This window comes from Centropristis striata, chromosome 22 (assembly GCF_030273125.1).
Source record: "Centropristis striata isolate RG_2023a ecotype Rhode Island chromosome 22, C.striata_1.0, whole genome shotgun sequence".
Classification (NCBI taxonomy): Eukaryota; Metazoa; Chordata; class Actinopteri; order Perciformes; family Serranidae; genus Centropristis; species Centropristis striata.
Window position 1 is genome coordinate 25,370,387 of NC_081538.1, and position 25,992 is coordinate 25,396,378.

Consider the following 25,992-nt stretch of genomic DNA (forward strand, 5'->3'; position numbering starts at 1 on the left):
GTGGTTTACGATCCTCCGGAGCCGTTTATTGGGCGCTTAGAATGTCTATCAAAGCGTCTGTAGGTAGCTCTTAGCCAATCAGATCAGTTATACCAGATGACGTAGTAGAGCAACAGAGATGGATGTTTGTTGTGTGTGTGTCTGTGAGAGAGTGTTGCTGCTGCTTTGCTTCTCCAGTTCTCGCTTTCTGCAAGATTATTTATTTTCACGCTTTATTCCCCCTCATGTCATTCAGCCACACACATCCACTGATTTTATGGGCAACAAACAAGCTGCTGCGGGTCTCTGGGGGCTCCGCTGTCCCCCGATTCGGAGCGAGATCACCGGCGGTGACCGGCGGTCTCACCGGCTCGGCGCAACGAGCTGCAGAAACCGCCCGTGCGGCGCTAATAGTCCCGCTACCGGTGATCTGGCTCCGAGCCGGGGGACAGCGGAGCTGCCGAGAGACCTTTCGCCTTTCAACTTTCGCTCTAAACTATTTAAAACACCATCTACAGCTAAAGAGAGTTTCGCGTCCGCAGCAGCCATGTTGGATCCGGAAAGCTTCCAAGTGCCGAGTAGTACGCGTCATCGTCTCACCGTCCCTCCCCGCTCTGTGATTGGATCCCTAAAACAGGGCTAAGATAATCGCCTCGTTGCCAGACCGCCTGGAGGTTCGAAATCAAATTCGAGCGCGCGAGGCAGTCTGGGTATACCCAGGCTACTATCTATATCTATCTATCTATCTAAAAAGACACAAAATGATGACAAAGGGGTATAAAACGACCAAAAAAGACACAAAACAACCACAAAAAGACACAAATATGTTGCAGGTCTGTGCTCAGCTGCTTGTTGTCACAACGAGTCTTATTGGCGACATAATGTGAGATAAAAGAGTCAGAAGGTCATGAAACCGGATGAAATGTTGCGTAAATTACGCAAGCGTTGTCCTGCGCATGACGACTCTTAAGTTTCGATTTCGGCAAAGTGACGATCAGCTGTTAAAACGAAACTGAGCCTGAAGCTGTAGATGTGATGCTGATGTTTACTGTGAGAAGAGAGGAGCTTTTCACTGGAGCAGATTAAATCTGTAGATACACGAAACGTTTGACTGTTTTTCTCCGGATAACCTGCTCGGTGCTCCGCAGGAAGACTCTCTGAGTTTACAGATCTTCAGGTAGTGAAGTAAAGTCTGAGCTGATGACTGAAAGGATCTGCATTTTTTTCTCACGTCTCAATCTGAGAGACTGCTCTGGTAAGTAAACTACATTCAACATGTCTCATGATGATAAATATTATTTAAATGTTACCAAAAACTTAAACTGTAATGCAATAGCTCTGTGGTGCGGTTTACTGGTGTGTGTAATATATTTTTTCATGTACAGAATGTAATTAACGTGGGGAAATATTAACATTACATACTTTATTATAGTGTAATAAGATGGTACAGAGGGTACAGATACTTAAGTAAAACAGAGAAACTAAAGTAGTTTTGCATTGCACTACATCATATGAGTCTATCTAACTGCAGGATATACAGAGTAGCTTATATTTGGAAGGATTTCCCTCAAACAGACTTGTACCAACCAGGAAGAAACGCAAAATGACAACAAAGAGAGACCCAAAAGACCACAAGGAGACAAAATGTCAACAAAGAAACAGAAATGACTATAAAGACACAAAATAAACAGCAAAAATATGACACCAAATGACAACTAAAAGGCACAAAATTACCAAAAAGATGACTACAAAGAATTGCAAAACAACCAGAAAAAGACACTATGGCTACAAAAAGACATAAAATGACCAAAAAAGAAGCAACATAACCATGAAAGACATGAAATTACTTCTTTGAGGCACAAAATTACCAAAAAAGACACAAAACTACCAGAAAAAGAAGCAACATAACCAAGAAAGACACAAAATGACTTCTTAAAGACACAAACTACCAAAAAAGACGAAAAAAAATTACCAGAAAAGGCGCACAATGACTACTAGGACACATGAAACAAGCAGACAATATTATGACAAATGACCAAGTAACACACAAAATGACTATAAAATGACACAGAACGACCAAGAAGGTCATGAAAAGTCTACTAAAAGATGCAAAACAACCAGAAATAGACACAACATGGCTACAAAAAGACACAAAATTATATTAAAAAAAAAATAATAATAACAACAAGTCACAAAACAACCAGAAAAAAGCAATATAACCAAGAAAGACACAAAATTACTTCTTAAAGACACAAAACTACTAAAAAGGACAAAAAACAACCATAAATATACACAATATGGCTACAAAAAGACATAAAACGACCAAAAAAAGAAGCAACATAACCATGAAAGACATTAAATTACTTCTTTTAGGCATAAAATTACCAAAAAGACACAACATGATGACAAAAAGACACAAAACTACCAGAAAAAGAAGCAACATAACCAAAGAAAGACACAAAATGACTTCTTAAAGACACAAACTACTTAAAAAGACAAAAAAACTACCGAAAAGGTGCATGAAACAAGCAGACAATATTATGACAAATGACCAAGTAACACACAAACTGACTATAAAATGACACAAAACGACCAAGAAGGTCATAAAAAATCTACTAAGAGATGCAAAACAACCAGAAATAGACACAACATGGCTACAAAAATACACAAAAATGTAAAAAAAATAATAATAATGACAACAACAAGACACAAAAAAAACCTGGAAAAAAAGCAACATAACCAAGAAAGACACAAAATTACTTCTTAAAGACACAAAACTACCATAAAAAAACCCATAAATATACAAAATATGGCAACAAAAAGACACAAATACACAAAATGATCAAGAAAGACTATAATTTAGTAGCGGGGACGTCAGTGCCCAGGTGCTTATTGTCTTTTTGCATAAAAGTCATAAAAGTCAAATATATATAACTTGAGACATGATGCCACAAATGTTCAGGGTGTAAACAGAAGTGAGTTTACTCTGTGGAGTTCCTCTGAGATCCCTGAGGCTCTCTGGACCACAGACCTCCACGACTCAAACACAACCAATGCACTTTTTAGATTATATTTTCATCAGCAGTTTTCCTCCTTTTACTGCAGTTATTTTTCTCGTCACAACCCATAAATCCCTCACGTGTGCAGCAGTGACAGAGAAAACAAAACACCGACTCTGGATCTGTGAAAAATAAACCTCTGCTGTACGTAGAGCCTTACACCAACAAACCAGACACGTTTTTCTCCCTCTGTCGTCCATAAAATGATTGAGGTGTTTATTTTAATACAGTGTGTGAGTGAGGTGGGTGTTCTGCATCAGGAGAACATGCTTGGTTCACGTTTTCAGACGTTTTTTTAGGATTAGGAGCTATATTTATACAGTGTTTTTTTCTTTCTTTTTTTCTTTTTCTCAGTATATTGTAATTGTTTGTCATTTTTAGTTTCTACTTTGTAGATGGGGTAATTGTATATTGGATTTTTATAGTATTGTGATTTTGTATGTAGTTGTAAAAGCCCAACTAGGGACAGGAGTTGAAAATTAGCTGAGGCTATATCTCTATATGCAGCACATCGGATGCATGCCCTGTATCTATGCTAACTGCATTGTCACTATCAAATAAAATAGATTAAATGATTGTTTTAACGTTTCTGATTGTCACTCACAGGGATGAGAGGCCTCTCCAACTTCCGTCTGTCCTGCTGCGTCAACACGTTGCTGCAGACTTTCTCTGCTACCTGGGAAATGGGAGAGCTGCTGGACAAGTAAGACAATGAAGCTGCATTCACAACATAAAGCTGCTTTATAAAGTCAAGTATGAACACATTTAACAGGGTAAAATTACATAAACTGGGTATCAGTGGAAAGTTGAGAAATAATGCAAACTAGAAATGAAAAAACATTTTCGTTAACTGAAATAAAAATAAAAACCATAGCTAAGTGAAACTGTATTGTGTGTAAACGAACTAAATTTATATTGAAAATGTGTTTTCATCTTTATCAACTTTTTTCATATGGAAGCATTGGTAAATGTGTTTATTGAGACATAAAATCACAAAAAAAATGATACAAAATGACAAAAAGACCCAATTAGGACACAAAATGACTCCAAAAAGTCATAAAAAACACACCAAAAAAGGTACAAAATGATTACAAAGAGACACAAAATGACTAAAAAAGACATACAATCACAAAAAAAGATACAAAATTACTACAAAGAGACATAAAATGACTACGAAAGGCGACAAAAAAAGGACCTGACATCACAAAATGACAACAAAAAAAACATAATCACAAAAAAAAGACAAGATGAGACATAAAATCACAAAAAATAATGCAAAATGACACATGAAAGACACAAAATGACAACAGAGACTAAAAACAACACCAAAGGACACAAAATGATGACAAAAGACGAAGAATCTGTTTATTGAGACTGGGATTTCTACACGACTATGTGAGTTGATTGCCTTTAGAAAGTTCAGCACTTCACTCGAACCAAAATTCAAATTTTCCCGGAGTTGTAAGAGTTAATAACCTTATTGGGGCTGAGATGGACAATAAAAGGCAATAAAGGCAAAATTTATTGTTATCTTTTTTTAATCTTGCACCCAGCAAATACCCCATTACAAAGAAACTAAAACTAATAAAAACTAAAACTAACACTAAAACTAAATTAAAAAACTAAAATAATATAAAGCAAACTCACTCTAAAAACTAATTAAAACTAACTGAATTTGAAAACAAAAAACACAATGAAATTAAAAATAAAAGTAATGAAAAATCCCAAACTATTATAACTCCACCAGGTGGAATCCAGCAGCTGGGAGAGGAGACCGTAACGTCCCTCTGCAGCTGAAGAAAGTCCTCGCCGCCATGAAGAGCGACCACTCTCAGCCCGCTCCTCACCAAGACTTCCTCAAGTCTCTGGACAAGAACGATGTCACACGTAAGGGGAACTTTCAAAATAAATGTCTCTGTGTATATTGACGTGGTTTTTATCTCACAGCTTCTGATCTTTTTTCAGTCGGGTTGCAGCACGACGCTGACGAGGTGTTTCTCTCCATCCTGGACTTCATTCAGCGGCAGATGGATGACAAGACTCTGGTAAAATAAAGAGGACACGTCAAACCATCACCATAAGTTTAAATTTCCGATGAGAGATGGCTGCCATATAAAATCTATGAGAACCAATATATCTTTAAAGCCACTTAGAAGGTCAATCTTGGTGTCAAAATATACATTTTCTGGGTCAAGGAATCATTTAAAGCTATTTAGAATATCCCTAGATGATTATTTGATAAAATAGAAATGTTCATTTTGGCCATGTTTTTACATAATTTCCCACTCGGTTCATATTCAGTTGGACATATGTTATTAAAGGTCATATACAGTACATGTATTCTGAAAAATGGATAACATGCATACATTTTTTCCACATGCTCTCTATCACCATAAGTTTAAATTTTTGATGTGAGCCACTCCATCAAGATTGCCGATCCCATTTGGCTTCCATATAAAATCTATGAGAACCAATATATCTTCCAAGCCACTTAGAAGGTCAATCTTGGTGTCAAAATATACATTTTCTGGATCAAGGAATCATTTAAAGCTATTGAGAATATCACTAGATGATTAGTTGATCAAATAGATATGTTCATTTTGACCATGTATTTACATAGTTTCCAACTCAGCTCCTAAGCAGTCGGACATATATTAATAAAGGGCATATTCAGTACATGTATTCTGAAAAATGGATAGCATGCATATATTTAATTGAACTTTATTAGGTTCACTTGTATTATTTGTTACATTTACAACTATGATGAGTATTTGCCAATTTTACACCAGAGTAAGTGCATCATCTACATCATGTATGCATTTTTTTCTTTCCTGCCAGGCTCTAGAAATCCAGAATCTGTTTAAGATCTCGGTGGAGACGTACCTGGAGTGTTCAGACTGTTCCAACGTTCAGACTCTGACCAGCTACCTGCTCAGCCTGCCGCTGCATGTGAAGGAAGATCACGATTCTCTGGTGATATAGACTGTTTTTTGTTTGTGTTTTATACTTTATACACTGGCTTCACTTTTCTAAGCCAGAGGTTGCTGCTTGGTTTAGATGTGAGGTTGCTCTCAGTCCTCTTATCTAACTAGAATTCTTTACATGAACCTTTTTTTTTCCAGGAAGGATGCTTGACGTCCTTCTTTGCGCATCAGGAGCTGAAGGGCGTAAACAGCTGCTTCTGTACACAATGTGAAAAGAAAACTTCGTCCAAACAGGTGAGACTTGGTGCCAGAAGCGACATTCTAAAAAAAGAAGAACCCAAAGACACAAAATCACTACAAAAAGACACACAAAATACACAAAATGACAACAAAGACTAAAATCAGACCCAAGGACATAAAATAACTCCCAAAAGACATAAAATCACAAAAAAAGATACAAAATGACTACAAAGAGACAAAAAAGACACAAAACAACCAAAAAAGACACAAAATGACTACAAGACACATGCACGAAAGACACAAAATGACAACAGAGACTAAAAAAAGACCCAAGAAAGACACAAAATGCCTCCAAAAAGACATAAAATCACTAAAAAAAGATACAAAATTACCAAGGAAGACACAAAATGACAACAAAAGACAAAAAGAGGACCAAGGGACACAATATGATTACACAAAGACTAAAAAAAAGACTAAAAGAAGATACAAAATGACTACAAAAAGACACAAAACCACTAAAAGAAGATACAAAATGGCTACAAAAAGACATATGAAAGACACAAAATGACAACGGAGACTAAAAAAAGACCCAAGAAGATCACAAAATGATAACAAAAGACATAAAATGACTACAAAGAGACACAAAACGTTGACAAAGTGAAACATGTTTTTGTTCTCAGGGGGTCAAACTGCTCGCTCTGCCTCGGATCTTGTGCGTACACCTGAAAAGGTTTCGTAACCAGGGCGGCTCCACCAGGAAGCTTGGTTGCCCGGTTACCTTCCCAGAAACCTTTGACCTCTCAGAGACTCATAAGGAGGCGTTCTCCTCCCAGTTTGCACAGGTAATTAAATTATTAATGTAATAATATCTGCATGTTGTATCTTTGTTCATCCATCACTACATATATGTGTTTGTTGTTCCAGAACGACTGCAGGTACACTCTGCATGCAGTGGTGGTGCACTGTGGTCACGCAATGTGCGGCCACTACACCGCCTACGTCCGTCACCGTGGCAACCAGCGCTGGTACTACGCAGACGACAGCCACGTAGAGCAGGTAAACTACTAGAACAGTCTCACTTTAATGCAATTTATTCATGACTTATTCTTGTCAAAGGCTCTTTCTTAAAATATTTGTGAATGAAACACTTTGTAATTAATCACAATGCATAGTTGAACCTTAGTAGAACCTTATTTCTAAGCCTCTGAGATGTTTTGAATAGTAGTTTATCTTAATGGAACAAAATAAGACACAACAGGGATCAAAAAAAGACACAAATGACTACAACCCCATTGTTGTTCGTTTTTTATAGACTTGCTTTAATGTGATGTTTTCCGCCCTTTTACTGTGTTACCCCCCAAAATAACCAGAAAAAGTCAAAATATGGCTACAAAATGATAACAAATAAACCCCAGAACAACCAAGAAACCAACAAAATAACTATAAAAAAACAAAATAATGACAAAAAAAGACTCAAAATGAGACAGAGACTAAAAAAAAGACCCATGAGAGACACAAAATGCTTACAAAAAGTCATAGTCACTAAAAAAGATATAAAAATGAGTACAAAGACACACAAAACTATCAAGAAAGATATAAAATCACAAAAAAGACACAAAATGACTACTAAATGACATAAAATCTGAAAAAAGACAATGACTAAAAAGAGACACAAAATGATGACAAAAGATGCAAAACAACATTAAAATCCCCACCAAAACACAAAAACCAAATACCATTTTTTTGGTGCAAGTTGCTGAATGTTGGGAGATAAAAATGTCTAAACTTCACTAAATTTGTGGTGCTCAGAGCGGCAAAAAATACATTTGAAAAACGTTTTTTCCTAGAAGTCATGACCTGGTTACTCATAACAGGTTTCATGTAGGAACTAAAGTAGAAAGAACATAGTTCTTACATGAAACTGCTTACAACAAGGTTTTTGAGCACCACAAATAAAGTGCCAACTAATCCATTATATGTAGGAGAAGACAAACATACAGACTGTACTGCTTATATTGCCAACCCAACACTATGAATTGATATAAATAAGTACAAGTAAGAGAACAATTATGTTTGTTTGATTTTGGGGTGAACTGTCTTTTAAGTACAAGTTTAAACTAGAAAAAGTCAAATTGTTGCGTCTTAGTTTTGCTCCCTACAATCATTAGAGATGAAAAATGGCTTTTTTATTCTCCATTTGTACAAGAAAGATTTTTGTATCATCATAAGTCTGTTTTATGTAAATTTGTGATAATTTGCATTGCAACCCACAGGCGTCCTGGGAAGAAGTGAAGGGGACATACGGAGGACGTGAAAGGTAAACTTCTCAACACACGTTCTCAGGTCCTGCTCTTTGATCAAAGAGCATTAGAGGGTTATGGAGACTTACTTAACATGAAATTTTGATCCCTCATTTTTTGTTTTTAAAGACGATTTATTGCTTTAATGTGATGTCGTCCGCCCTTCTTTATATTGTCTTTACTGTTTTATTGCCTATATTACCTTTTGCCCTTGATGCAGATTTGCTACAAAAAGACATAAAATCACTAAAAAAAGATACAAAATGACTACAAAAGACACAAAACTATGACAAAAAGATACAAAATGACTACAAAAGACACAAAACTATGACAAAAAGATACAAAAGACAAAACGATGACATAAAGATACAAAATGATTACAAAAAGACACAAAACTATGACAAAAAGATACAAATCGACTAGTAAAGACACAAAACTATGACAAAAAGATACAAAATGACTACAAAAGACAGAAAACGATGACAAAAGGATACAAAATGACAAAAAAAAAGACACAAAACGATGACAAAAAGATACAAAATGACTAAAAAACGACTAAAAACTACTAAAAAAAGACACAATACAACCAAGAATGAAAAAGACAAAATGTCAACAAAAGACAAAAAAAGCACCAAAGGACACAAAATGACTACAAATAGACATAAAATCACTAAAAAAGATTAATAATAAAGATTAATTTAAAAATAAAAAAGACAATACAATATTCTTCACCTGTTTAAGAGGGATTTTTGATTCCTAATTGTTTTTTTTAGACTTGTTTCAGTGTGATGTTGTCCACCGTTCTTTATCTTGTTTTTACTGTTTTATTACTAAAATAGTAGTTATTTCTGTAGAGTGGAATTTGCGGCCTGGAGCGCAGTTTTCAAATGTATTTTTTGACTGTTTTTTCTCTCCCTCTACACTCTGGCGGTGATGTCACAACATTCCGTGAAATACACGCATTCCGTACAATACACATTCCGTGCAATACACACACGTATTGAACATCCCTGTTCACTACGTCATTGAACAGGGATTGATAAAAAACTATATGACCTATCGAAACGTGGATTAATACACCGATACACAAGACTTGTGTCTACTGTTTAAAGTTTAAATGGAGTCTCTGGGTGAAATTATGCCGGAGAAGTAGACGTTTAAAAATCTCCAATTATTGTTGTTTTTCACTCATTTTTTTTTTGGCAGTCCCATTCATTTTAATGCAAAATTTTGGGCAGTTATTCGTATTCTGTAGAGAAAACTAATACCACATCGATCCCGATCAAACCGCACGTTTTGATATATAATTTGTCCTGCAACTCTTCAAGTTGTAGGACTAGTAGCGGGACGAAATTGCGTCCGGAAGAGGAAGAAGAAAAAATCCATCGCCCAGTGCACTGGTCCCTACAGCTACTGCTGTATGGGACCTGAATAAAATAATCCCTGAATAAAACAAAAAACAGTTTTCAGATTTATTTTCATAATTACTTCAGAACATATATTTAACAGCTCTTCCAACACTTTTATTACTTAAACGTGTTTTTTTAATTACTTTTCATGAACACTTGTTGCTAACAGGGCAGGTGGTTGAAGTTATGCCATTCTTACTTCTCACATGAGCTTTTCCAGGCACAGCCACAGTTGCGTGTTGTGTCTTCTTCCGTCTTTGGATGACAACAACACTGTCCGAGGACTCACTGATGTCTGGAGAAGATTGGGGAATGATATCACCTTCATCTTTGTCGTCGTCCTCCAAAGTAAATACTCTTGGTTGAGCTTTGATCAAATAGAGGATAGATGAGACAAAGATCAGATTGTTATGAAGATATATCACACATTTAATCACAAATACATGTCATTTTCAGGGCTTGAGGCAGAAAAAAATCCTGTGCCTGAAATTTTTTTATGTATGGGGGGGGGGGGGGGGGGGGACATCAGATGATGTCATCATCTGATGTCACCAGGATTCTGGTTCTTTAATGCTTTGATGAGGATAGGAACTCATGATGTCATTACACGAGGTCACCAGATCCTGTTTCTAAATCTATGAATAGGAGACAGAATTTTCAGTCCAAACACAGTTCGACTCAATCAACATTTTGGTTCCGAGAGAATTAGAGGATTACTTCTAGATCACTTTTTTGTTATTTCAAAGTACACTGTAGAAGAAAATAATACTTTGACAATGCCAGGCAAGAAGAAAAAACAAGGACAGCGGGGAATCGACGCGGCAGCAATGCTGGAATTCATGAATGATTGCCCCACGGAGGATGAATTCTACCACAGCCCCATGGAAATGCAGAAGAACTCGCTGGCCAATAAAAATAATACTTTGACAATGCCAGGCAAGAAGAAAAAACAGCGGGGAATCGACGCGGCAGCAATGCTGGAATTCATGAATGATTGCCCCACGGAGGATGAACCCCCAATGACATTCTACCACAGCCCCGTGGAAATGCAGAAGAACTCGCTGGCCAATAAAAATAATACTTTGACAATGCCAGGCAAGGAGAAAAAACAGCAGGGAATTGATGCGGCAGCAATGCTGGAAAGCATGAATGATGATTACTCCATGGAGGATGAACCCCCAAAGAAATTCTACCACACCCCCATGGAAATGCAGAAGAGCACGCTGGCCAATTACATGGATCAGTTTCGAGAACAAAAGGATGTCGAACATCAGACCTGCAACACAAAAGATCAACAAGCAGAGCTGGAGCAGGTGAAAGCTGAGAATGAGGCCCTCAAAGATCAGCTTCAGTCTGCAAAGCAGCAACAGGAGGCTGCGGAAAAACACTACACGGAGTTGCAAAAGGAGAGAAATCCATGGAACCTGAAGGCTCAGCTTCAAGCAGAGAAAGACAAGAATAGTCGTCTCATGGCTTCACTGAAGGAGGCAAAACAAGACAAGTCTTCTCTCATGGCACAGCTGGAAAAATCCAAGGCCACTCATCTTGCCCAGCAGGAGATGCAGACCAAGGAAAACGAGAACACCATGACTGAAATGAAGAAAAAGCTTGAAGATCAGCTCCAGTCTGCAAAGCAACTGAAAGCAGAGAAGGAGGCCCTCCAAAATGAATTGGAGGCAAAGAACAACGAGCTCCGTGCTGAAAAGAGGCAGATTGCTGTGGAAAAAACCAAGGTGGAGATGGAATTGGAGAACACTCTGCTTTATGAGATGGCTCAGCTGCAAGCTGAGAAAGACAAGAGTAGTCGTCTCATGGCTTCACTTAAGGAAGCTGAGCAAGACAAGTCTTCCCTCTTAGCACAGCTGGATGAGAAAAGAAGGGTCAACGCCACCATTGTGGCTGCTCTTAAAGAGGTTGAGAAGCAGCTGGAGGACAAGACTTCCCTTCTGGCACAGCTGAAAAAATCCCAGGCCACATATCATGCCCAGTCAGAGTTGCAGGCAGAGAAACACAGGAATACCGTGGCTGCACTGAAGAAAGACCTAGAAGATCAGCTTGAGAGTAGCCGTCTCCAATGGCAGCAGGAGAAAACCTCCCTGCTAGAGGAAAGCGAGAAGGCCAGAGAGTCCTATGTGTCTCAACTGGAGGAGAAGAAACGGGACAACAACACCGTTGTGGCTGCTCTTAAAGAGGTTGAGAAGCAGCTAAAGATTGGACAACTCCAGTGGCAGGAGGACAAGACTTCCCTCACGGCACAGTTGGTCATAACAAACCAGAGGGACACTGACCTAGCTGAACAAATACAGAGGTGGGAGGCCAGGGAAAGAGGGATGAGGGAAGACAACAAGTACCTGGAGAAGAGGTTCAGGGACCAACTGGCCGAGACGAAGAGCTGGCAGGACATCGCTCTTGACCAATACAGTAAGAGAGGCTTCTGGTTTGGCAAGAAGAAGATCGATGATAGAGATGCGGAGCTGGAGAGAATGAAGAGGAAAATGCAGGAGAAGGAGGAGAAGAATAGGATTGTCCATGGTGATAAGGTGGTTGAGGAGGCTGCTGCCTGTCAGTAGCTCTCTCTTCCTCCACTCCTCTCCCCCTCTCTGACAATCTCATGTTGGGTTTTCACCTGGTGCTCAAGGTTTCCCAAAAATATATAGGCTAATTCAACACTCTGAATTGGCCCAATGTATATATTTAAAAAAAAAAAACTCCTCTCCCCTTCTCTGACAATCTCATGTTGGGTTTTCGCCTGGTGCTCAGGTTTTCCCGTAAATATATAGTAGGCTATATATTTGGAAAAAACGTAGGGTTTTCTCCTGGATCGCTCAGGTTTACCCGTAAATATATTGTATATATTTCGAAAAAACGATCAAAATGAGTCGGTGACGATCTCATGTAGGGTTTTCTCCTGGTTGCTCAGGTTTTTCCCATAATTTAACACCAGTTAAATTATAAAAATAAACAACAATACACCAATCTAGCCTCTGATAAGACACGCTGTTGCAGCATCAGTGCCGGTCCCAAGCCCGGGTTAATAGAGAGGGTACAATATTGTGACAAATAACACTGAAACTGATAATTAAATGAATTTACATAATAAAAAATGTTCCAAATGGTATTTTACACACTGTTTTGTAATCAACATATGACCCTCATCACTGATGGGCTCATGATTTTTTATTTTTATTTTTAATATTTACTGGTATTGTAAGTTCATTACTAGAAAATTTCCTCTGGGGAAATTCTGAAAGGGTCATGGGAGCTACTACCGGTGTGTGTACACTATGATGAGATTCTTCAGAGATTTCAAACTATGCTCTTAAACCTCAAAATGTGTGTGTGTGTGTATGTGTGTGTGTGTGGGTGTGTGTGTGTGTGTGTAGCGAAAATCGCATAAAGTTACGTGTGTGTGTGTGTGTGTGTGTGTGTGTGTGTGTGTGTAATTAAAATCACATAGTTACGTGTGTGTGTGCGTGTTTGAAGCATATGTATGACAAATTATATATCAAAACATGCGGTTTGATCGGGCTCCGTGTGCTATTACTTATTACGTAAGTCGCGAAAAACTGCCCAAAATTTTGCATTGGAATGAATGGGACGGACGAAAAAAAAATGAGCGAAAAAGAACAATAATTGGAGATTTTAAACGTCTACTTTTGATGATGATGATGATGATTACAAAAAGACACAAAACTATGACAAAAAGATACAAAATGACTAGAAAAGACACAAAAACATACAAAATAACTAAAAAACGACTAAGAAACGACTAAAAACGACTAAAAAACGACTAAAAACGACTAAAAACAACTAAAAACAACCAAGAATGAAAAAGACAAAATGTCAACAAAAGACAAAAAAAGGACCAAAGGACACAAAATGACTACAAATAGACATAAAATCACTAAAAAAGAGTAATAATAAAGATTAATTTAAAAATAAAAAAGACAATACAATATTCTTCAAATGTTTAAGAGGGATTTTTGATTCCTAATTGTTCGTTTTTTTTAGACTTGTTTCAGTGTGATGTTGTCCACCGTTCTTTATGTTGTTTTTACTGTTTTATTACTAAAATAGTAGTTATTTTTGTAGAGTGGAATTTGCGGCCTGGAGCGCAGTTTTCAAATGTATTTTTTGACTGTTTTTTCTCTCCCTCTACACTCTGGCGGTGATGTCACAACATTCTGTGCAATACATGCATTCCGTACAATAATTATGTACAATACACATTCCGTGCAATACACACACATATTGAACATCCCTGTTCAATACGTCATTGAACAGGGATTGATAAAAAACTATACGACCTATCGAAATGTGGATTAATACACCGATACACAAGACTTGTGTCTACTGTTTAAAGTTTAAATGGAGTCTCTAGGTGAAATTATGCCGGAGAAGTAGACGTTTAAAAATCTCCAATTATTGTTCTTTTTCGCTAATTTTTTTTCGGCAGTCCCATTCATTTCAATGCAAAATTTTGGGCAGTTATTTGTATTCTGTAGAGAAAAGTAATAGCACACCGATCCCGATCAAACCACACATTTTGATATATAGTTTGTCCTGCAACTCTTCAAGTTGTAGGACTAGTAGCGTGACGAAATTGCGTCCGGAAGAGGAAGAACAAAAAAAATCCATCGCTCCGAGTTAAAGTTAAGTCTTTGTTACTTATAATATGTTCCCCATACTAAAGTGACATCTGACCATTACTAATTCACTAATAGTTGGACACTTATTAGCCAACACATGTTCCCTTATCTAAAGGTGCCTCCTTTTCACACATAGTAAATATGTTATAGCATATAACTACTGCAATGAACAAGTGATAGGTTACACCATTGAATAAATGGATCTATCTTTGGTGGTTGAATAACAAAGACGGCACAAGTACAAATACCTCATTTATTATTAAGGCTGACAACAAATAGTACCTGAATAAAACCAAAAACAGCACAATATAAAATACTGTACAATATTTAGTAAAAAAAAAAAAAAAGCACAATCAAAAAATATAAAAGCTGCACAGCTCAATATAAACTTTATAGCTCTTTATCAGCAAAACATTTGTTAAAGCTTACAATAAATGTAATGAACTGACTGACAAACATTGTACTCTCATAGCCTTTTCACCGCCTGAACTTGCTCTATAACATAACAGAATTTTAACTGAACAAAGAAGCTCACTTGCATTTTAATATTTAATCAACAAGGGGAGGAGTTTGCTTTTGGCCTTCATGTCCTCTATGACAGCTATTCTCAACCTTGGGGTCCCGACCCCAATTGGGGTCGCGAGATGATTTCTGGGGGTCGCCAAATCATTTTGGAAGTCAGCTCTGTCTCCACTGTGTTAAAGTGTTCATGTGTTAATGTGTTTTAGTCTTTTTGTTCATTTTGTTTCCTTTTTTTGGTCATTTTGTGGTCAGTTTGATTCTTTTTTGGGTAATTTTGTGTCTTTTCTGACAAATCACAAAGTAGCAAGTTATTACTTTACAAGGAGTCTCTGGCTTGAAGCTGACTGTTACACACACGCAAAGGACTTAGATTAAAAGTAGAAATAAAATATAAAAAATATATATAAATGCACAGACAGGGAGATGTTTTAGTTGCTATCTGCTTCATTATTTGTCCAAAATTCGTTGTATCAACTGAGTTTGTATGATCTGAACTGTGTGTGGAGATTGTGTACAGTGAGGGGGGGTCACGGACAACATGCATGTTAAATTGGGGGTCGCGACTCAAAAAGGTTGAGAACTACTGCTCTATGATGCTCTTCTTCTCAGGGGTAATGTGGGTTGCACACCTCTTAGTAAAGGACTGCAGGGTCTCAGTTGCAGGATCATACTCCAGGGTCTTGAAGGTTTCAGGATCCGCAATGTTGAGCTCCGCAATTGCAGCAGTCATCTTGATAGTTCCCCGGTCCACGTCATTGATTCTGAAAGCTTCAGTCATGGTGCGGACTTTGCTAAAGCTTTTCAAGACTTTTTTTTATCTGCTGATAACCTCAGCTGGCCCTTTCACTGAAAAACACATAAAATAAAAACAAAAGAACACCAGAAATGAGATCAAACAATGGCTCATGGTCGGCTGAAATTGCTCAAACTGGTCACTTCTCTTTTGATAAAAGTATGAAGCATATTCTAGGAATGGGACAATCTGATCATCTCCTGATATGATTCCACACACAATGTGTGGTTCAGAATTCAATACAAAAACGATACTCTATAAGATCTGTTTAGATGGTAAGTCTTACAGTTCAGAATCATATTTACTTCTGAGAGAGAAATATTTCTAGCAATACATTTGATGTTGAATAATAATAATGTGAATGCTGCAAAACATGTAGCTTAATTCTTGATGAAAGCCACATTTTTTACTCTAGACATTCAATTTTTATTCATCATCAAATTTCTAGTAAATTCAGAATCTAGGACTGATGATGTGTTTTCAGATTTATTTTCATAATTACTTCAGAACATATATTTAACAGCTCTTCCAACACTTTTATTACTTAAACGTGTTTTTTTAATTACTTTTCATGAACACTTGTTGCTAACAGGGCAGGTGGTTCAAGTTATGCCATTCTTACCTCTCACATGAGCTTTTCCAGGCACAGCCACAGTTGCGTGTTGTGTCTTCTTCCGTCTTTGGATGACAACAACACTGTCCGAGGACTCACTGATGTCTGGAGAAGATTGGGGAATGATATCGTCTTCATCTTTGTCGTCGTCCTCCAAAGTAAATACTCTTGGTTGAGCTTTGATCAAATAGAGGATAGATGAGACAAAGATCAGATTGTTATGAAGATATATCACACATTTAATCACAAATACATGTCATTTTCAGGGCTTGAGGCAGAAAAAAATCCTGTGCCTGAAATTTTTTTATGCATGGGGGGGGGCATGCATGGGGGGGACATCAGATGATGTCATCATCTGATGTCACCAGGATTCTGGTTCTTTAATGCTTTGATGAGGATAAGAACTCATGATGTCATCACACAATGTCACCAGATTCTGGTTCTTTAATGCTTTGATGAGGATAGGAACTCATGATGTCATCACACGAGGTCACCAGATCCTGTTTCTAAATCTATGAATAGGAGACAGAATTTTCAGTCCAAACACAGTTCGACTCAATCAACATTTTGGTTCCGAGAGAATTAGAGGATTTCTTCAAGATCACTTTATTGTTATTTCAAAGTACACTGTAGAAGAAAATAATACTTTGACAATGCCAGGCAAGAAGAAAAAACAAGGACAGCGGGGAATCGACGCGGCAGCAATGCTGGAATTCATGAATGATTGTCCCACGGAGGATGAATTCTACCCCAGCCCCATGGAAATGCAGAAGAACTTGCTGGCCAATAAAGATAATTGGCCAGCGCTGGCCAATAAAAATAATACTTTGACAATGCCAGGCAAGAAGAAAAAACAGCGGGGAATCGACGCGGCAGCAATGCTGGAAAGCATGAATGATGATTACTCCATGGAGGATGAACCCCCAAAGAAATTCTACCACACCCCCATGGAAATGCAGAAGAACACACTGGCCAATTACATGGATCAGTTTCGAGCACAAAAGGATGTCAAACATCAGACCTGCAACACAAAAGATCAACAAGTGGAGCAGGTGAAAGCTGAGAATGAGGCCCTCAAAGATCAGCTTCAGTCTGCAAAGCAGCAGCAGCAGCAGGCTGTGGAAAAACACAACTCGGAGTTGCGATTGGAGAGAAATCCATGGAAACTGAAGGCTCAGCTTCAAGCAGAGAAAGACAAGAATAGTCATCTCATGGCTTCACTGGAGGAGGCAAAACAACATATTGCCCAGCAGGAGATGGAAGCTAAAGAACATGCGAAGACGAGAGAAGAAGTACAGGCTCTGAAGGTGGAGCTTCAGTCTGCAAAGCAGTTTCAGGCTGTGCCAAAAAACAACGTGGACTTTGAGCTGAAAAAAACACAAGATCTGCTGGAGGCTGAACGTATTCGCTGTGAGCAGGAAAAAAACAGTATCCTGCAGTACACAGAGAACTACGTAAACTCCTTTTTGGGTCAATATCACGGACAGGTAGACACGAACAGGAAGCTCATGGCTGAAGTGGAGACTCTGAAGTTGGAGCTTGAATCTGCAAAGCAGCTTCAGGCTGCGGCAAAAAACAACTTTGAGCTGGAGAGATTTTTGGAAATACAGAAGGCTGAAACTCAGAAGCTACAACATGAGTTTAGACAGACGGAGGAACTATTAGAAAAACAGAAAGCTGAGACTACAAGGTTTGCTGCAGACCTGAAAAAAACACAAGATCTGCTGGAGACTGAACGTCATCGCTTTGAGCAGGAAAAAGAGTCTATTTGGAAGGAGACACAGAACAGCTCAACCTCCAGTCTGGCTCAACTGAACGGCAAGGAAGACGAAAACAGGAAGCTAATGGCTGAAGTTGAGACTCTGAAGTTGGAGCTTCAGTCTGCAAAGCAGCAGCACGCTGTGGAAAAAAACAGATTGGAGTTGCAATTGGAGAGCGATAAGATGGCTCAGCTTCAAGCCGAGAAAGACAAAAATAGTCATCTCATGGCTTCACTGAAGGAGGCAGAACAAGAGAAGTCTTCTCTCATGGCACAGCTGGAAAAATCCAAGGCCACTCATCTTGCCCAGCAGGAGATGCAGACCAAGGAAAACGAGAACACCATGACTGAAATGAAGAAAAAGCTTGAAGATCAGCTCAAGTCTGCAAAGCAACTGAAAGCAGAGAAGGAGGCCCTCCAAAATGAATTGGAGGCAAAGAACAACGAGCTCCGTGCTGAAAAGAGGCTGATTGCTGTGGAAAAAACCAAGGTGGAGATGGAATTGGAGAACACTCTGCTTTATGAGATGGCTCAGCTGCAAGCTGAGAAAGACAAGAGTAGTCGTCTCATGGCTTCACTTAAGGAAGCTGAGCAAGACAAGTCTTCCCTCTTAGCACAGCTGGATGAGAAAAGAAGGGTCAACGCCACCATTGTGGCTGCTCTTAAAGAGGTTGGGAAGCAGCTGGAAATTGGACATCTTCAGTGGCAGGAGGACAAGACTTCCCTTCTGGCACAGCTGAAGAAATCCCAGGCCACATATCACGCCCAGTCGGAGTTGCAGGCAGAGAAACACATGAATACCGTGGCTGCACTGAAGAAAGACCTAGAAGATCAGCTTGAGAGTAGCCGTCTCCAATGGCAGCAGGAGAAAACCTCCCTGCTAGAGGAAAGCGAGAAGGCCAGAGAGTCCTATGTGTCTCAACTGGAGGAGAAGAAACGGGACAACAACACCGTTGTGGCTGCTCTTAAAGAGGTTGAGAAGCAGCTAAAGATTGGACAACTCCAGTGGCAGGAGGACAAGACTTCCCTCACGGCACAGTTGGCAATAACAAACCAGAGGGACACTGACCTAGCTGAACAAATACAGAGGTGGGAGGCCAGGGAAAGAGGGATGAGGGAAGACAACAAGTACCTGGAGAAGAGGTTCAGGGACCAACTGGCCGAGACGCAGAGCTGGCAGGACATCGCTCTTGACCAATACAGTAAGAGAGGCTTCTGGTTTGGCAAGAAGAAGATCAATGATAGAGATGCGGAGCTGGAGAGAATGAAGAGGAAAATGCAGGAGAAGGAGGAGAAGAATAGGATTGTCCATGGTGATAAGGTGGTTGAGGAGGCTGCTGCCTGTCAGTAGCTCTCTCTTCCTCCACTCCTCTCCCCCTCTCTTACAATCTCATGTTGGGTTTTCACCTGGTGCTCAAGGTTTCCCAAAAATATATAGGCTAATTCAACACTCTGAATTGGCCCAATGTATATATTTAAAAAAAAAACTCCTCTCCCCCTCTCTGACAAACTCATGTTGGGTTTTCGCCTGGTGCTCAGGTTTTCCCGTAAATATATAGTAGGCTATATATTTGGAAAAAACGTAGGGTTTTCTCCTGGATCGCTCAGGTTTACCCGTAAATATATTGTATATATTTCGAAAAAACGATCAAAATGAGTCAGTGACGATCTCATGTAGGGTTTTCTCCTGGTTGCTCAGGTTTCTCCCATAATTTAACACCAGTTAAATTATAAAAATAAACAACAATACACCAATCTAGCCTCTGATAAGACACGCTGTTGCAGCATCAGTGCCGGTCCCAAGCCCGGGTTAATAGAGAGGGTACAATATTGTGACAAATAACACTGAAACTGATAATTAAATGAATTTACATAATAAAAAATGTTCCAAATGGTATTTTACACACTGTTTTGTAATCAACATATGACCCTCATCACTGATGGGCTCATGATTTTTTATTTTTATTTTTAATATTTACTGGTATTGTAAGTTCATTACTAGAAAATTTCCTCTGGGGAAATTCTGAAAGGGTCATGGGAGCTACTACCGGTGTGTGTACAATATGATGAGATTCTTCAGAGATTTCAAACTATGCTCTTAAACCTCAAAATGTGTGTGTGTGTGTGTGTGTGTGTGTGGGTGTGTGTGGGTGTGTGTGTGTGTGTGTAGCGAAAATCGCATAAAGTTACGTGTGTGTGTGTGTGTGTGTGTGTGTGTGTGTGTGTGTAATTAAAATCACATAGTTACGTGTGTGTGTGCGTGTTTGAAGCATATGTATGACAAATTATATATCAAAACGTGCGGTTTGATCGGGCTCGGTGTGCTATTACTTATTACGTAAGTCGCGAAAAACTGCCCAAAATTTTGCATTGGAATGAATGGGACGGCCGAAAAAAATGAGGGAAAAAGAACAATAATTGGAGATTTTTAAACGTCTACTTCTCCGGCATAATTTCACCTAGAGACTCCATTTAAACTTTAAACAGTAGACACAAGTCTTGGGTATCGGTGTATTAATCCACGTTTCGATAGGTCATATAGTTTTTTATCAATCCCTGTTCAATGACCATGATCATTTTTGGAGAAATTCTGAGATTATAATGGGTGTGTATTGCACGGAATGTTCGTGTCACAGTGTGTGACATCGCCAGAGTGTAGAGGGAGAGAAGAAATTGTCAAAAAATAAATTTGAAAATTGCGCTCCAGGCTGCAAATTCCACTCTACAGAAATAATTTATACATAGAAACGTAGGAAAATTTGTCTTCTCACTCACAATCCTCTGGTAAAGCTGTCAGAGTTATAGTTTGGGTGTAGGACGCACAGATCATCCACCAATACGCACCAACAGCCTCATTGGCTCCCATATTAAAAACGCAGGAAGATTTCTGAAAAAGGGAGATGTAACAGTTTTTGTAGATCGCTGTAACAAAGCTATTTTTTCATTTTTCTTAAAAAAAAAACATATGTAGACGTTCAGGAAGAACTCAGGACGCTCAAAGTGAAGTCGGATCAATGATAGGTATTATGGTTTTGCCAAAAATGCTTTCTTTTCGAGGCCAGAAATTTCAGTCTGTCCACCTCTGCTGTCACTATGCCGGAACAGGTGTCAGTTAATTCTGTTGATTGCTTTGATCTGATTGATCCTTTGATCTTTGATGTGATTACAGTTACAGATACACACACACACACATGCACGTAAGCTCGCACACTCCTCACACATGCATACACATGCTTCAAACACAAACACGCGCGCACACACACACACACACACACACACACACACACACACACACAGGTAACTATGTTATTTTAATTACACACACACATACACACACACACACACACACACACACACACACACACACACACACACATTTTGAGGTTTAAGGGCATAGTTTGAAATCTCTGAAGAATCTCATCATAGTGTACACACACTGGCAGTAGCCCCCGTGGCCCTTTCAGAATTTCCCCAGAGGAAATTTTCTAGTCTTGTTTTACTGTTTTATTGCCTTTATTACCTTCAGTCCTTAATGCATTTTGCGTTTATTTGTAGCTGAAATGTCCCGATTGCTTCATTTGTCTTCTGTCCTCCATTATCTTGCTCCTTTGTTCTCTAATGAACTGCAATTTTGAGAGCGACATCTGTCCCCTCATTAACTCTTGGCAAGAAAGTGAATTGCTCAAAAATATAATACTAAAACGTGTTTCTGAACTTCATACAGAGAGCTATAAAGACATTAATTCTCTATCTTTAAAATTGTCTCTGACCTTCAAAATAAAACACCCGTGTCTTCAGCAAATAGCAGCAGAAACATGTGACTCCCATTTGAGCCCGCTCAAACCGACCTCCAGTTGCTTTTTTAGAGTTTAACATTTTTTATTAATAACATTTAAAGCCTGACTCCCGCTGCCGCCATGCAGCTTTTATCTTCCTACTCGCGGAAACCGCTTCAGATCTTTGGGACAAAGCTGCATTGTCCGTTCCTCCAGTGAAGATTAAAGACTGGAGGTGGTCATGTTTTCACTATGATGTCTTTCAAACTACTTTCAAACTCAATCTATAAACAGAGGAAATCCATCTTGTCTGTCATGTTGTCTACAAAAACACCTGATCGTTGTATTTTCACTTTTTCTTCCTGTTTATTGCACTGAAACGTGTCCCTTTTATCCTCTTTTCCTGCCGTGACTTGTGGAAGCATCATTTTGTGTTTTAATGCAAGTTTTCAGGTGTGTTGTGTTTCTTCTAGAACATATTCATATTGTTTATTGTTAAAAAGACACTTTGTTTTACTCATACTGTCCACCTGAATATATAGTCATGTAACAAATTATTAGACCACCATTGTTTTCTTCAATTTCTTGTTCATTTTAATGCCTAGTACAACTAAAGGTACATTTGTTTGGACAAATATGATAACAACATAACTATATCTAGACATTTTCCATGGTTTTCTTGATAATAAACAAAATCATTATACACAAGAAGGACACAAAAAGACATAAAAGCACTAAAAAAAGGTACAAGGACACAAAATGACCACAAAAAGACACAGGAAAGACACAAAAAGACAAAAGACACTTAAAAAAACCCCACAAGGACAAAAAATGACTTTTCAATCAAACTCACTTTTAAAAAAGTATACAAAATGACTACAAAGAGTCACCAAATGATGACAAAAAGATACATGAAATACACAAAATGACAACAGGGACTAAAAGAAGAGCAAAGGACACAAAACGACTACAAATATCCATAAAATCATTTTTAAAAAAATACAAAATGACTACAAAAAGACATAAAATCACTAATAAAGGACAAAACGAAGACACACGAAAGACATAACATGACAACAGAGACTAAAAAAAGTCTCAAGGGCACAAAATGACTACAAACAGACATAAAATCACACAAAAAACACAACATGACTCCAAAAAGACATAAAATCACACAAAAAACACAAAATGACTCCAAAAAGACATAAAATCACACAAAAAACACAAAATGACTCCAAAAAGACATAAAATCACAAAAAAAGACAAAATGATAACAGAAGACAAAAAAGGACCAAAGGACACAAAATGACATGACATGGTGATAAATGAGAACATTGATATTTTTTTAACATTCTCCATGGTTTTCTTGATAATAACCAAAATCATGATCAAGAAAACCTTGGAAAATGTCTAGATATCAGCTCTTTAATTAAAATCTTATGAGCTATTTTTGTTGTTGTCATTATATTTGTCCAAACAAATGTACCTTTAGTTGTACCAGGCATTAAAATTAACAAGAAATTAGAGAAAACAAGGGTGGTATAATAATTTTTTCCATGTCTGTAGTATATCTCCTCCTAAAATCCAGTCTGTCATCAAATAATTAACGCTGTAGTTTATTTTCACAGAGCCACAGCCTACATGTTAATGTACAGAAGAGGTTCAAAGGAGGAGGTGCAACAACCAGAACTGTCCGGCTGAGGATGAATTATTCCAGGGCTCACGGTGCAATATTGGATCCATAGGAACACTATAGGAATCTATGGGGAATATCTGCAATACATCATCATTTATTTTGTGTTTTATTTGATTGCACATTGGGAGTGGTTTTAAATATAATATTTTTTCTGAGCTTACCTATTATGCTATATTACCATATTTTGCTTTAGTTTTTTGAATGTGTTGTACATGGTGAATGGTTTTAAATGTAATTTTTTCCCCTGATTTTTAAAGCAAACAATTAAAATCAACAACATTGGTTGCACATGAAAAATGTAAAAAAAAATTCTGAGCTTACTTTGCTTTATTTTTTTAAAATTTTGATTTATTTTTTGTTCAGATTTTTAAGGAATATGAACATTCATTTGTACAACATAATTAATTTTTTTATGTATATATTTTTAATGGGTTTAAATGTTATTAGAACATTTTTTGGAGCTCATTCAGATTTTTAGGTAATATTAACATTTATTTCCTTCAAGTAATTTTATTTTATTTTGTTTTTATCTTACTGCACATTTTGTTGCACATGGTGAAAGGTTTAAATATAATATTTTTTGTTCAGATTTTTAAGGAATATGAATTTCCTGAACATAATTAATTGTATTTTTTTTTTTTTATTATTTTATTGTAAGTGGTGAATCATTTTAAATGTAATTTTTTTTCTGAGCTCATTCAGGTTTTTAGGTAATATTAACATTTATTTGCGTCACATAACTTTATGGTACTTTGTTTTTATTTGGTTGCACATGGTGAATGCTTTTAAATTTATTATTTCTTCTAAATTATTAAGATTCTAAGAACATAAACATAATATAAACTTAATTTTCTTTACATAATTAACTGTATTTTTTTAAAATCACAAATGGTGAATGGTGTTGTATTTACTGATCTTTATGAACTAATTCTACAACTTTCATTGTAATCTTTAATTATATTGCACATGGTGAATGTTTTGAAATTCAATATTTTTTCTGCACTTCAGATTTTCAAGGAATATAATCACTTAACATTTACATAAGCAACAGTATTTTTTATTGCACATGGTGATTGTTTTAAATGTAATATTTTTCTGAAGTCATTGAGATTTTTAAAGAATATGAACATGTATTTTCTTTACAAGATTAACTGAAGTAGTTTTAAATGTAATATTTTCTTCTGAGCTCATCCAGATTTTAAGAAATACAAACACATATTTGCGCTATATGCTTTCCCTTTTTTTCTACATTATTAAATGGTGAATTATTAAATATTTTTAAATTTTTTTTTTTGTTAAACCTCTGAAGTCCAGGAGATTTTGGTTCAAATTTGTCAACTTCCTATGCATTAATTTCTGTCTCTGTTTAGCATCTTTCAGTCTGTCCTTACATCACATGCATGGGTCTTTTTTCTCCACACAAACTTGGCTATCAGTCAGATTTTTCATTTTATTTTAATTAACAAAGTATAAAGCTGCCAGGAACCCAAAATACAAACAAAAGACACAGGTGTCTATGGAAATGTACCATTTTTTAATTCAATTTTTTATTTATTTACTATTTATACACACAAAACAGCTGAAAAAAAAGATAAATAATGAAACTATAGAATAGTCTAATGGCATGTAAATTAAAAATAGTAATAGTTTTCATTGTAGAAAGAAAATTCACATTTTAAAATGGTCTAGAAACATAAATGGCACACTGTAAAAGCTCCTATAATTGCACGTTCACTTGGCTTTCTCAGCTTGTCTTTATATGATATACACATAAAGTTATTACTGTAAATAAAACATGTTCAGTGTATTTTTAATAATTAATTGGACTCCAGAGGGTGAATGAGCTCATTCAGATTTTAAGAAATATAAACATCTATTTGCTTTATGTGCTTTTTTTCAGTATTTAATGCTGAATTATACATTTTTAGATTTTTTTTGTTAATGAGCTCATTCAGATTGTATTCCAGCACAGTAATTTCCACCTGACACCAGCAGGTGGCGCTCAAGACTCAACACACCGACAGGTTTTCCACCCTCAGACCACACACACACTCTGTGAAACTGGGGGGGCTGGTTTGAGAAGAATGCTTAGCTTAGATGTTCACAGTTTGGGGGGAAATACCTGCTATTGCAGTCAGTGTTCATTTTCCTGACACTGCTGTAAATATATGAGTCACCCGTGAAGAACAATGAAGTCATTTTTTTCTCATTTGTGCTGCCAAAAACAACAATAAAATCTCCTCCAGCATCTTACTCTTAAAGTTTATGTTTTG

General features: G+C 37.4%; 2 protein-coding genes across 2 annotated transcripts; both read left to right on the forward strand.

The window, feature by feature from the left end:
• Positions 1-950: 950 nt before the first annotated feature.
• usp18 (ubiquitin specific peptidase 18) lies at positions 951-25,992 on the forward strand. Its single transcript, XM_059326113.1, has 10 exons — positions 951-1,234; positions 3,639-3,741; positions 4,786-4,925; positions 5,004-5,083; positions 5,877-6,011; positions 6,161-6,256; positions 6,883-7,044; positions 7,127-7,258; positions 8,476-8,519; positions 23,652-25,992. The coding sequence occupies exons 1-10, from the start codon at positions 1,180-1,182 to the stop codon at positions 23,722-23,724; spliced, it is 1,020 nt and encodes a 339-aa protein (XP_059182096.1). The 5' UTR covers positions 951-1,179; the 3' UTR covers positions 23,725-25,992.
• LOC131960843 (uncharacterized abhydrolase domain-containing protein DDB_G0269086-like) lies at positions 10,513-13,235 on the forward strand. The gene has a single exon (XM_059326112.1). It carries the CDS (start codon positions 10,688-10,690, stop codon positions 12,479-12,481), a length of 1,794 nt encoding a protein of 597 aa, XP_059182095.1. The 5' UTR covers positions 10,513-10,687; the 3' UTR covers positions 12,482-13,235.